General features: G+C 44.6%; 1 protein-coding gene across 1 annotated transcript in view; it reads right to left on the reverse strand.

The window, feature by feature from the left end:
* Positions 1-13,557, reverse strand: part of RAB22A (RAB22A, member RAS oncogene family) — a 711,558-nt gene that overhangs the window by 255,402 nt on the left and 442,599 nt on the right. The window contains exons 4-5 of the mRNA XM_069651074.1: positions 8,900-8,971; positions 8,698-8,804 (exon numbers count right to left, since the gene is read on the reverse strand). Coding sequence (XP_069507175.1) covers positions 8,698-8,804; positions 8,900-8,971 — 179 coding nt within the window. The remainder of the gene's footprint in view (positions 1-8,697; positions 8,805-8,899; positions 8,972-13,557) is intronic.

Below are 13,557 nucleotides of genomic sequence, written 5' to 3' on the forward strand. Positions count from 1 at the left end.
TGTCAGCAATGACCATATCATGATCCGACCATGTGATTGGGGTAATCTCGGTGTGTATCGTGATGTTATATAGATCTCTTGAAAAGTAAATATAGTCAATCCGGGTGAAGGCGTTGTGCCGAGCAGAGTAAAAGGTGTAAACTCGTTCATCTGGGTGCATTCCTCTCCACACATCACTCATCGCATACACACACTTCCATCATGTCTGCAAACTCATTACGTTCTCCTTTGATTCCCTCTCCTGTGGCAGGGTTACCAGCCTTCCGATTCATGAAAGGGTCTGCCCATAGATTAAAATCCCCGCCTAGAATGATGTGCCCTGTGGCTTCGGGCATTATTTTGGGAATTCTTTAAGACAGGAATCTAACTTGGCTTACATTAGGAGAGTAAATAGTGGCAAGTTTTGGTGACCTTAAAGTCTATCCCCTTCCTGATGAGAATTCCTACCCACCCCACCCCCTTTCTCAACCGTCCAGAGCCCCAGAATTTCATGCCAATACGTTTCCCAAGAACTGGTATCTCATCTCCCTTCATGTATTTGGTCTCTTGCAGAAGGAGGACGTCAATTTTTGCTCTACGAAACTCTGAATACTAGAGATCTCTTGGTTGGTGAGTTGAGCCCCTTGACGTTAAGCGTTCGCACCCTTAAGGAGTCCCTTCTACCCGATTCAGCGGTTGTCATAATTATGCAATATCAGAGTGTACAGGATCTTTAACTGCAACCACCAACATGCCATCTGTTCAAAAAACCACACTTTATTTCCCTCATCTTCGGTCTCTGAAGATGTTACTTTTGCCTTTTCCCTTGCCTTCTGTCCCTGCCACCCTCCCTTTCCCCCATTTGGTGGCGTCTGATCGAGTCCAGCTGTAAGCACTGGCCCGACTCACGGTCCCTTGCGAAAATAAAATCAAAATGGTAATGAGCCCCCACTGCCTTCTCCCCATTCCAAACTTATAATTTGAAACCAAACATGAGTTACAATGTCAGTGTAATACCAGTAATCAAACTTTGAGCTTTATAGCAGGTTTAACTTCGATTTGCGGAGTCTGCTAAGGCCTAATTGTCCCCCTCTGGGGAGATGTTGCCTCTTCGATATTTTCTCGAGCCTTTCACCCGCTTTCTCCTTGGACCTTGAATATGCCATTCTCTTCCTTCGTCGAGTCCCCTCGGTCATCCCTTTGTCTGTGTGGTTCAACTAGCTCCGATATGCACGCTTTTATCTCCTTCTCAGATTTTAGCCTGCTATTTGAGCCTCTGTGTTCAAAAGAGAGGGAGAAGGGGTATCCCTATCTATAGCAAGTGTCCCGTTCCTTCAGCCATTTCATGAGGGGTCCACACATTCTCCTGAGAGCTAGCGTCAGGGAGGATAGGTCTTGGTATATTGTTATCTGTGGCCCTCCAAGGGTGATCGCACCTCTACTCCTCACTTTCTCCAGCACCCTGGCCTTGTCCTGGTAACGGTGGAATCGGGCAAGGACCGACCTTGGGCCACTAGGGGGCCCCCAGCTCTGTGAATACGTTCCGTTTTGGGTTCGTTGATTGCATCATCGGCGACCAGAAGCTTAATGATGCTGTGAAGTGTTTTCTTAAGATCTTCCCCCCGTTTCACCCTCTTGTTCGGGAATTCCAAAAGAAGCGTAAGTTGTTGCGCCTTTCACGATTTTCCAAATCATCCATTTTGAGCTTCAAATTTTCCTCCCTCCACTCCAGATCGGTTATTCTATGTTCGAGCTGTGTCTCTGGCGTGTCTATCAAAACTTGGTTGTTCTCGACTCCGTCCAACCTATCTTCAATATTGTCCAGGCTGTGTGTAAATTTGTCAATTTTTCCGCCTATATTGGCCCCCCATTCTCTTTATTCCACTTAGTAGGGCGGCAAATCCAGAATGCTAGCCGAGCTAGTGAAAGACTTTTGGCACCACTGCCTACAACACCACATAACCATATCGGCAGAATACTTACCAGGGGAACAAAACATTGTAGCAGACTGGAACTCCCAATATCGCGTAGACTCTAGCGATTGGAGGCTTCACTCAGAAGTATTTGCATGTTAACAGAAGATTTCTGGACCCCTAGACATCGATCTCTTTGCGTCCAGGTTGAACGCACAAACTCCCAGGTACTTCAGCTGGAGGATAGACCCGGATGCAGCAGGGACAGACACGTTTTTACACCAGTGGACCGGAGCAGTCCTTTATGCCTTTCCACCGTTCATCATGCTAACAAGACTTTTTGCGAAGGTCCGCAGAGATTCAGCTGAACTAGTGATTGTAATCCCGTTGTGGAAGTCCCAGGCCTGGTTTCCAGTATCGATGGAACTTTCTTCAGATTTCCTGAGGAAGATCCCTCACGTCAGAACCATCTGTTTGGCCCGAACGGCCAGTCTCACCCTCTAATAGAAGAGGGCAGTCTTCACCTGATCGCATGCACAGAACTCGGTGTTCATCTCATTTTGGCACCTTTAGTCCAGATGCTCGATTTCATGACGGGTGCACCTACAGGACGCTCAGTGTTTACAGATCAGCAATATCAGCGGAGCATGACAGAATAGAGGGCAAGCCTTTGGGAAAGCATCCTGCAGTGGTCAATTTACTTAAGGGAATTCGGTTACGGAAACCACGCAAGCCAAAGTACTCAGGACATAAAGGATGTGTTTCAGTTATTTCTCAACTGGCCTGATAATAGCAATCTTTCATCATCCCAGCTGTCCGGGAAACTAGCAATGTTGCTCTGCTTAGTGGCGTGTAGGAGTGTATCTGATGTCAAAGCATCTGAAATAGACAGAAAAGCTTTCTACCTAGAGGGTGTAGCTTTCAGGATAGCTAAAAACACAAAATGCACTTCAAGTGTAATTTCTTACCCCTATTATCGAGAGAACAAGCAGCTATGTGTAGTGCAATGTATAAAGGATGTATAAAGGATTACAAACTAGTGACAGCCAATGTTAGACCATTAGGAGTATCCCAGCTTCTTATAGCGCGTAGAAGGCCTTATCATGCTGTAGCCACAGCCACAATAGCCAGATGGGTCAGAGAGGTTATGCACTGGGCAGGTATAGACCTATCCAAGTTTGGCGCATATTCTGCGAGAGGAGCAATGGCTTCTAGGGCATTTGCTGCAGGCGTCTAATTGCAAGACATTATGAAGGCAGCCGACTGGTCTACGGAGTCGACCTTTAAAACTTGTTATGTTAAACCTCTTTCAAAAGGCTAAAATGGTGGTAGACAGCTTTGACCAAGCATAATGCTCGCCTCCTGTCTTGACATTGAATGAAGATTGCCTAACACCCTGCGCTGTAAGCATGGGCAAACTTTGTATGCAGTACCCTCTAGGAACACTACAAACAACTGACTACAGGTATAGGCAACCCAACCTTTAGTATAAGCTTGTACTACACAGTCTTGTAGCGTGTTGAGCAGCTAGGCTTATCTTAAGAGGGGAAATGTGAGCTGTAGCTGAGTTACAAAGAATCACAGTTACAGGTATTCAAATAAACTCTTACACTCAAGGTTGCTTGCAAAAACAATTAATAATTTATCAGTCGGTTATAAAGCCTTCTTCAGAAGGGAGCAATTTAAACAGTAACACACAAATACACTTCAATACTGTACAGTCTGAATTCTTGATTCAGACAAGACCCTTTTGGGATAGCCCACAGACATAACCTACACCCACAGGTGACTTCAGTAACAAGGGTGCTGGGGACATTAATATCTTATGGTTGGCCTTCACAATATTCTTAAAAAGTAAGTAAAAGGCAAAAGTTATTAGAGCACAAGAAATTTACAAATGTTCCTAAGCAGGCAAATGCTTTCAGATGGCACTTAGAAGAGCCATTCAATTCAATAGGCTAAGCCAAAGTCACTTCAGGTAAGTAAATGGAAAAGTCTTTGAACAAGTTCTTAGAAGTCTTTGATAAAGAGAAGAACAGAATATAGGGCCACAAGCTGATTGTGAGTTGCAGAAGTTACACGCACTTCCACGATAAGAGGTAAGTTCTCTTATACTAGTTTTACAGTACCTTAGTAAACATGAAAAAGATGCAGCTGAAGACTTCTGTTCCTGTACAGCTCTGCAGATCTCACTGTTCCTGGGCCTAAGTCGTGGGGACAAGAGGGAGGACGTCTGGGTACTCCGGCACTGTACTGGCACCATCAAAGCTGGCAACTGGCAAACTTTACTTTCAGTAGCTGTTTCGCATTTCAGCTCCTTGCGATACAGAAAATAGCAATAAGCGCAGTTCCTGGCTGTCAAGGTGGACTTTCCTCACATCTGAGGTCCTGCACTCAACTGAGGGGCGGGTCAGGCTTGGTCAGTCCTGCTTCGTGGGAGTCCGGAGAATCTTCCAAAAGCTTTAGGACAGCTTACAAGCAACACACACAATCTGGTGTCCCTCTCCTTGGCTCTACGGTTTCCCGCAGAAACTCTGAGGAACTTCAATCAGCTCTGAGATGGGTGTTCATGTGGCTTACTTGGGAGTTGATTGGTCCCACCAGCTCAAAAGGGAGAGGTCGTCCTTGCAGGGCTTCTCGGCCGATGCAAACTTGGTGATTCAGACCTGCAGCAGAGCTTCACTGGGCAAACCAATGGTCCAGGAGTTGCAGCAGCCGTCCTCTTCAAGCACTTCTTCGGTTCCTTCCTCCAGTGGTCGGCTCTGCCTTACAAGCCAAGAGACTCCACTTTTATTCAGTTCTCTCCCATTCATTCCAGCCTAGCTGCCACTCACCCAGCAGGGTGGCTGTCCTTGCTGGACAGTCAGACAGCCAATCGTCACAGAGTGCATTTGGGTCTCCTAGGAGACTAAGCACAGGGAGTGTCGGGCACTTCCATCACTTCCTGCCTACCTCAGACACTCTGGAGCCAGAAGCGGGTTTCACCCTTGAAGCCCGCCAAAGGCGAATGAACAAAGAGACCAAACCTGGTTTGGCGCGCAGAGGAAAACTCTAGAAGGACCTTTCCACAAAGACCTGGTGAAAAAAGAAGACCGGGCACCATTTTAACAACGATGGCTAGACGCCATTTTGAAAAAGATGGCTCCCACGGTTAATGTTACCGGGTCCGCGAACAATCGCGGTAAATGCAAACCTTGGTAGTTCAAAACAAAACCACTACCACCAGCCAGTCAATTGAGGAAAGGGTAACAAAAGATATGAGCATTTAGACACGGGGGATACTAAGTAACCCCTCCAGCACTCTATTGTAACATAGGGCGTGCTGGGTCTAGCAAGTACAATGCTAAGTAGAGTCAAATTTCCCTCTACCGCTCTGTGAAACAGTAGTTTATCCCAGAGAAGGTATTTAAACCTTGGGAAACCTAAAAGACTTCCCTGCGTCACTGCACTAAAAGGTGCTGTGTGACACAATTGTAAAGGATGATGCCTATGGAGTTGGTTAGACTTCATAACCAAAAAAAAGAAACAGAGGTAAAATTCACACAAAATACATGAGTGGGAAAAAGGGTCACACTCTCCAGGTTAAGAAAATCAAGTCCTCAAAATCAAGCAAAGTTGCTGGGGGTCTCTAAGGTGAAAGGAATTCTCCCAAACAGAGGGTAGTCTTGATTCTATTAAAGACACTGAGGCGAGCATTATATCCCACCCAAAATACGAGGGAAAGGTTTAATAATTGAAAGTATGTTTCCATTTCATGAGCACACAGGTGTATTCCCTCCTTCACAATTTCGTTCTCGTTTTCACATAGGAGACGAGCAGAAGGTGACCTGAGATTATAGCAGAGGAGGTCAAGCAGGTTGTTACTTCTGTACTAGCCTTCTACGCGGAACAGTTCCTTCACGCCCGTGGCCTTCCCCAATCAGGGAAGATGGAGCTGGCACGACACAGACGGGTTTGAAGTTAATTTGGGCAGAGAACCAGACCGGAAGCTACATATACAGGGTCCCAGGCACTGACAGGTGGACTCAGAGAGCCTCAGGACTACACTAGACGAGAGGCTCATAGGGATTTGTAGATTAGTTAAAATCTTGAACCTTTTCGTTTGATTTAGTTAACAAAACAAAGCAAAACAAAAATGGTTGAGTTTAAAGTTTGAACAATTTTAAAATGCTGCGAGTTGCAGTATTAAAGGAAGTAAAGCATAATGCTCGCCTCTGTGTCTTTATCAGAATCTAGACTACCCTGTGCTGTAAGCATGGGCAATCTTCATAGTGTAAAGAGAACAATTAAATGAATATTTAGGGGCTAAACTCACTCCCAATATTTTCGTACGTGTTTTCAAGAAAACATCCCACCTTTGTTTTGGAGTTATGCTCAATACTTTTTAAAATGGGAGCACAGGAGATATAGGGACAGATGAGTGGAGTTCCACTGAAATGGATACCCAGTGTCCTGTTCCAAATCAACATTTCTGAAAGTTGCCTTCATGCTCTACAGCAAAAGATGTTTACGTTGTTTGTGCACAAATTAAAAGGTGCAAGGAAGGTCCTCCTTAGAGCAGCCATGGTTGGTGACCTTGGGGAACATTGAAGCAATATTTGCCCGTGGTTATGATTAATTCAAAACCTTCCAGCCATCAACTTTCTGTTTTGCTAAAGTCACCCCGAGTGGGACGGGTATGCCCAGACGTGGGTCCCGAGTCTGCCGGGCCTAGAGACCAAAGCTACTCCTCACTGATGACACCCAGCAAGGCTGAAACATGTCTGAGCATGCTTGTGGTCTCGTGCAGGAGGGGTGTGACCTAGCAGTTTGGGCTTGACTGCCTCTTTTGGGGTAGGATTAAGCCTGATTTGCATATGGTTTTCCCCCTTCTGTAATGGCTTGGTAGGCTGGACAAACAATGGTCTGGAGGGTTGCCCAGAGCTTTGCCCGTGGCTATGATTAATTCAAAACCTTCCAGCCACCACCTTTCTGTTTTGCTGCAGTATTTAATGGCACCAGAGGTTGTTCACAACTGACTAGACACAACCAAGAGGTTGCATGAAATTGACTACCATGGAGCAGGTTATATCTCTGTTTACCAAACAAGTTAGGTTTGACGATTTAGGCCTTTGGGAGGGGAGGAGACCAAATCTCCTTGCCACCACTGCATTATAAAGGAAAGAGCACTAAGGCTTTGGGGAAATCGAACTGGCGTTCGGCCCAGGGTCACACTGCCTTTTATCCGGGCATCAGTCTTGGACATTTTGGGGCCTAGGGGCAAGGTGGCCATAAAATATTAATCAGACCTATATAATCGTGGGCTTACTTTGAAATTTGAAGAGGCTAAATTTAAACTGAAATAGAAAAAAGTTTGGCTACACCCAGCAGCCTCATTCGGCTACGAACTGTCAGATCCCATCTGTTGGAGCTAGGTGGGTCACCCCTTTTGAATTTATTGTTGGTCTTGAAAAGGGTGGTATCTCCAAACTATCATCTCCTTCACAGGAGAGAGCCTGAGAAGTTACTCTACTTGTCTTAATGGGAGGGGGAATTTGCATGGACATTGGGCAGGGATCCTGGGGCCACAGCTGGGCAAAAGCAGAGAGGTCATCAAGAATACCTTCACAAAGGTGTGGGGCTTACGAAATCTGTATTATATGCCATTTTTCCACCACTGTGTTGGGAGGAGTCGGCGGGAAATTGAAGCACATGTCAAGGCTTAGAGCACAACATTCTCGAATTTAAATTATTTCTCAGATTGTGGGGATTTGTGGCAGTCAACTAACCCTAGCACCTGGGTTCTGGTCTTCCGACTCAGACTATCTCATCCTATATACGAACACGTAGCACTGCTTATGTCTTTCCTCAATGGATCCAGACAGACTATCTCAGTGTTAGAAGACTCCCTCGTCAACCATTTGGTGAAACAAAAGTGATGGAATCCAGCGCAAGAAAGCAATGGTGTGCTCTGTTAAGAGAGTCCAAGACATTGTCCCCCTTTATGGATTGTCACACCATTGAAAGCTCGTAGGTATAAGCCTGGATTATTAAAGCATTTCTCCATTCTTTAATGTGTCCAATGGGGTTCTCCATGTTTATTACTACCGAGTTAGATTAATGCCTAAGGCTTCACAGGATGCATGGAACGTCATTGTCTATTGCCATTAGTTTCTCGTTATGCATTGCAGATCACACATTCCCAAGTACCTCTCCAGGTACCTTTGACTGACTAAAATAAAGTTGATAAAAAATTAAATAAACTGAAAAGTAAAAAAATAAGAGTAAGACTGTTTTTCGGTGGGGGGCAGTCACATTTGCTCATCCAATCTTTGTATGTTTTACAGGAAAGACCATCTACCCCTTATTCTAGTCAGGTGGAAGTATTTTCAAATATATGGTCAGGCAGTCGTTTCCATGGCACAGGGGGGTAATACAATTGAGCTCTTAGGAGTTGTGCCCTTTTTTGATTTACAGGTAGGTGCACCTGCATCAATCATGCCTGAGGGAGCGAGAAATGTAAAAATAAAATCTAAAAGAGGAATTGTTTTGTAAGTTAATGTTATCACACAGAAGAACATTTAATGAAATTATTTTAATTCAAATGCATGATGAGTCAGAAGAAAACAGCCTCCCCAGAGCAGTATGTATTCAGATTAGGTTACATTTCTGCTCCCATCTTTACGACCACCTTTGGGGTTGCTTCTGGAACATCAGGTGCGTATGATCATATTCATACTGCTTCTCATTCACAAATATTACAAGAAGAGATGCTAAGATTACTTTTGACGTGAACAAGAAAATGACCCACAAGCGTGTTTTTTACCTGACATCGTTAAGATCACATTTATTTCCTGCAATGGCTACCACGATGTTCGGTGGACCGTGCTGTCTCAGCTCTTTCACCCAGTTCTTTAACGTTGAAAACGTTTCCTACGTTGAAAAGAAAAGAAAAAGGTGCACCATTAATTTCAACTCAAATTAAAAGTCTGATCTCCGTAACAAATAATTAAAAGTTCAAACCTTACTTCTTTCGTGATATCGTACACTATGATTGCAGCTGCTGAGCCCCTATAGTACATTGGAGCCAACGCACGGAACTGGAAAGGGAAATAAAGAAGAATGAAAGCCATGCACTGAAACGTAGGTCGTTGCAGCAGACCAATGAAAGAGCACATTTTTTTTAATTAGACTCCCATTTCCAATCGTTATGGCTGTACATAGGAGCCTTTTGGCTTCTCACACTTAGTTGACCTTTGCATTGCATAATGTGTGCGGAGGGACCTACATTACAATTTTTACAGTTACCATATACACCCTTCTCCAGATAATCCATCAAGTTGAGAAGTAGAACAGAGAACAAGTTGCTTTAAGTGCTCAAGAGAACCGTAGAACCATCTTCCTGATCAGCACAAATGATGAAACCCAATAAGAAATCTTTCTGGTAAACACTCTAGGGGTGACCTTGAAAGCAAGAGGACCATCTCAAAAAAGCATAAAGGAAGCCAATGCTTTCTGATGGAGTCACTCATTTGCCGCCAAACCCCACTCCAATACTTCATATTGCAGTGGATAAATGCAGTGCATAGATCTGATTAGCAATAAGACCTGTTTGAACCTTCAAAAATATACATCCGCCACCTCCTCCAAGACTAACATAATGCTACAATCACTTAAGGGAACAGCTCTACTGCAGAGCTCTTAACTTGCGCCTGGTAGAGGGATTCCATAGAAAATAATTGCCATCATTTGGATGTGGCATCACCTGGTTTAAATGCAAGGCTAAGTCGCCCTAGCTGCATATCAGCAAAGACACACCTTCACTCAAGGCAGGTAACAGAAAACCGGGCACTTGAGACTCCACCACCCCAAGCAACAATGAAATGCTGGGAGGGGTGTTGACAAACACTGTATGCCAATAGTTGGCCTTCACCTTGACTTTAAAAAAACACCACTAACTCTTGAAGCAGCTAAAATCAGCCAGTGGGAGAAATTCGATTAGGCCAATTTGCAAGAAGTGCCCATATGTCTAAAGGCAGAAAAGCACATCAGTTCAATGCGTCTTTACATCGGGACTGAAACACTGTAACAGAGACCAATATATAAGCTCAGCTGTTATTTTGCCAATCAAAGGGACTATTATGGTCGTTTTCACCTTTAAGATTGCAGCTGGAGATATCCAGGATTCATTTTAAGCCAAGTGGAGGCAGGCTTTTTTGGTAACAGGACAAGATAGCTAGACTCAGATGGTCAAAAGTTATTCTGGCTGTCTATATATGCTTCCAATCGCCTTTCATGTACGACCTATGCCCCAGAGCTAAACCTTCTTTATGTAGAGTGAAGCTGAAGGAATAAGGCAGCCGTACCAGGTCGCAGCGGGTCAGCAATTGTGTGTTTGGGTATGGTGTCGAATATTTTAAATCAGGTGACATTTAATTCAGGGGAATTTTTTACCCATCCTAAACAAGGCACGCGCAATTCCCCTTTATTTTAGAAGTTTATGAAACTGGGACTCCCAATTTAAATTTCATCATATTTATTCCCCGCAGAAATCATAGGGATACACAGATGGTCTATCTAGTGATAAAAATACAAATAATTGAAACTTTAAATTTAAACACATTACACATCTATGAAATTCCAATGTGAAGAATGATCAATACACTAGTCACTTCAGTTTTCAATGCTACATTTACATGAATGTGACATGTGTAACACACGCACACGTCAGCATATATTTATTTTGTTTACTTTGAAGGAACTTGCACTATAGATCGAAAAATGCATGAGTCCAGGGAAAAGCTTTCATTTGTTAAAAAAACTCATTCAAAACGTTCCTGCCCGTCTAAATCACTACTTCCCAATGATTATAAACAGATAGCTGCCTCCATACTCAATAGACATGTCACTTTCAAACAACATTCTAGAAACTAGAAAACACTTTTGATATAACAAGCTATTTAACATTTCGGCATGTGAATCACTTACAAAAGGAAGCGTATGTTTGCTAAACTCCCATCAGTAGTGTTTCAATTGCATTACATGTAAAGGTGTACATTTCTCATGTTCAATGGGCATTTAAAAGAGGGAAAATAGGTGGCAGGTCATAACACTTTCCCCCTTTCTTAAATAGATCAACACCAGTAACAGAACGCAGTGTGCATACCTAGAAAAAGTTATTCAAGTCATCTCCTGGTTATATCACCAAGCAGTGAGATGCACTTTGCTCTTATATGCTTGTACATTGCACAGAAAAAGAATAAAATGATCTCCCAGTACACACACCATAGGATCATCAGCCCTTTATCCCTAAAAATAGGCAAATATGCCCAAAAAAGAAAGAGTAAATATTCCAAACAAAAAATAGGAAGCAGACAGAGGACTGTGTGCCCCTGCTTTCACCCAAAGGGCTCCATTGATATGTTTGGGCCAGTCGTGTACATATTACCACAGGCAGAAACTACTGAAAATACTGCTTGTGAATTGGATTTATGTTTTTACTCCCAAACAAAACATTTTACTCCCAACTTTAAACAAAAAAAATAATGGGGAGTAAAATGCTCCCACTTCAAAATGTTATCTGGAGTACTGGCATCTATTTAATCAAATCCATAATTCCAGAAGCAGATACGCTCCTGAAATATTTACTTATTGCTCAGGACGTAGTTAATTTATATACACCGCCCCACTGTACTTACAAACACAAAGGGGGCCAGGGTTTAATCCATTTCCCCTTTAGAGTATTGCTTGTGTCAGGATTATTTCCCCTTTATATTGCAAATACAATGTAATTTCAATAATGCATGTATTTCTTATTTACCAATATTATATGTAAACGGCTGTTAATCTGCCCAACGACAGAACATCCGGTGTTCCCATCCTGTTAATCTGGGCTGGGGCTGTTTATGACCCCCCTGTGAATGCTTGGTTCACTGCAAATGTTCTTTGTAGTTAAGCTGGCAGGGACGTTTTATGGACTTCAGTCCTGCATCCTTGAGTGATTGCAGGACCCGCCTGCCCATGCAGAACAAAGCCGCAGTGTTGTGCGCCACAGGTCCCCAGGAGAGGCTGCCTGTCTGATACGTCACGCGTTGCGCTACTCCACGCTGTGCATTCTTTAAGAACCGAGGATCGGACCCTCTGCAGCAAACCCAGCGCAGGATAAGGCTGCAGTGTTGTGCGCCACCAGCATTTGGCGATGATGGGGTAGCGGAGCAAAGAGTATACTGCGCAGTCGTCGACCGGCAGCTACCAAAAGGTAAGAAAGGTGCGTGCAGTGAGAGCAGCCACTACTGCTCTATTAAACTGCCCGTCCTTGCGCGTACTTCTATTACCCAGCTGGTTTAACATGCTCTGTCTCTACGCAACCTTAGGCTTTCCCTTCTTGCAGTTAATCGTACTTTGTGCTTGTGAGTCCATGCTGTGTCCTGAGGTTTCTGTGCCTCCTCACGGCTAACTGCTGTGTTCTAGGTCGGTTTCCCCCTCTAGGTTCCCACCCAAATGTTCACTGTTGGTTAACTGTTGTGCTTTAGGTCTGTTTCCCCTCCTAAACTCCTATTACACTGTTGGTATCCATTGGTAACTGTTTGCTGTGTCCACTATGCTCTCTCCCACTCTCTAGGTTCCCACTCCACTGCGATTACTGTGTTCGCCTGCCTCGCTTCTTCTTGTTGTGTTCCCCACTGTATGACTCGCCACCCCCCCTCAGACCACCCTCCTTTTCCTGCGCATCTTGCGTTGCGCTGCGCAGGGCTGTGCTCCTCTCCCTCTCGCAAGTGCAGGGTGGCTGAGAGGAAGTGGAGAGTTCTGGGCACATCCTCTGACAAACTGGCCTGCCACCTGCTCCAAAGACAATACAGACTGTCATCTCCAAGAAGAGGGCCCATATTCAAGCACACGTCTCTGCAGTCTTCGACACGTCTAAACTATTTCAAATCTGCAAGGAGCTGGCCAATCCTAATACAGTCTCCAACTCTTCGATCCATCCCAGACCCTCTGTACGGCTCTGGCCTCATTTTACCACTAAAACTCAGGACATCTTGTCCTCGCTTTCCTCTTCCTCTCCTTCTCCCTCTCTCAGGCCCACTTTCCCTCTCCTCTCCCTTTTTCCTCCTCCTCTCTGATAACACCTGATGATGTTTCTAGACAAGTATGATCAATGAAAGTGTCATCCAAACAGGTGCTCCCCTGCTCTTCCAGAACCATCAAGAACAACATTGCCACCCTTGAGCCAGCCTTGGCTGATTTCTGCAATCACTCACCACTGGATCTTTCTCCTCTCTCTTCAAGCACTCCCTTGTGCACCCCCTCCTAAAAAAAGCCTTCTGCCTATCCTACCTGTCCAGCTAACTATTGCCCGACTGCCATCATTCCTTTCCTGGGCAAACACCTGGAAAAGCTGACCATCTCCAGGCTTACTCTCCACACTGAATCTGTTGGTTCTTCAGTCTGGCTTCAGTGCAGCCAGAGGCATGGAATCTGCCCTCCTGAACACCCGTAAAGATCTGCTCTCTAATCTGGATTCCAGCTCTCCCTCGGTCCTCATCCTCCTTGACCCTTCTGCTTTTGACACAATCAATCACACCACCCTGATCAATCGCCTCTGCAAGAAACTGGGCATCACGGATCAGGCCCTGGCGTGGCGAACTCCTCACAGGTCAAACTTTGGTCCTTTCGCTCCACCACC

The sequence above is a fragment of the Ambystoma mexicanum genome, chromosome 3p (genome assembly GCF_040938575.1).
Source record: "Ambystoma mexicanum isolate Mex_15411 chromosome 3p, UKY_AmexF1_1, whole genome shotgun sequence".
NCBI classification, from domain to species: domain Eukaryota; kingdom Metazoa; phylum Chordata; class Amphibia; order Caudata; family Ambystomatidae; genus Ambystoma; species Ambystoma mexicanum.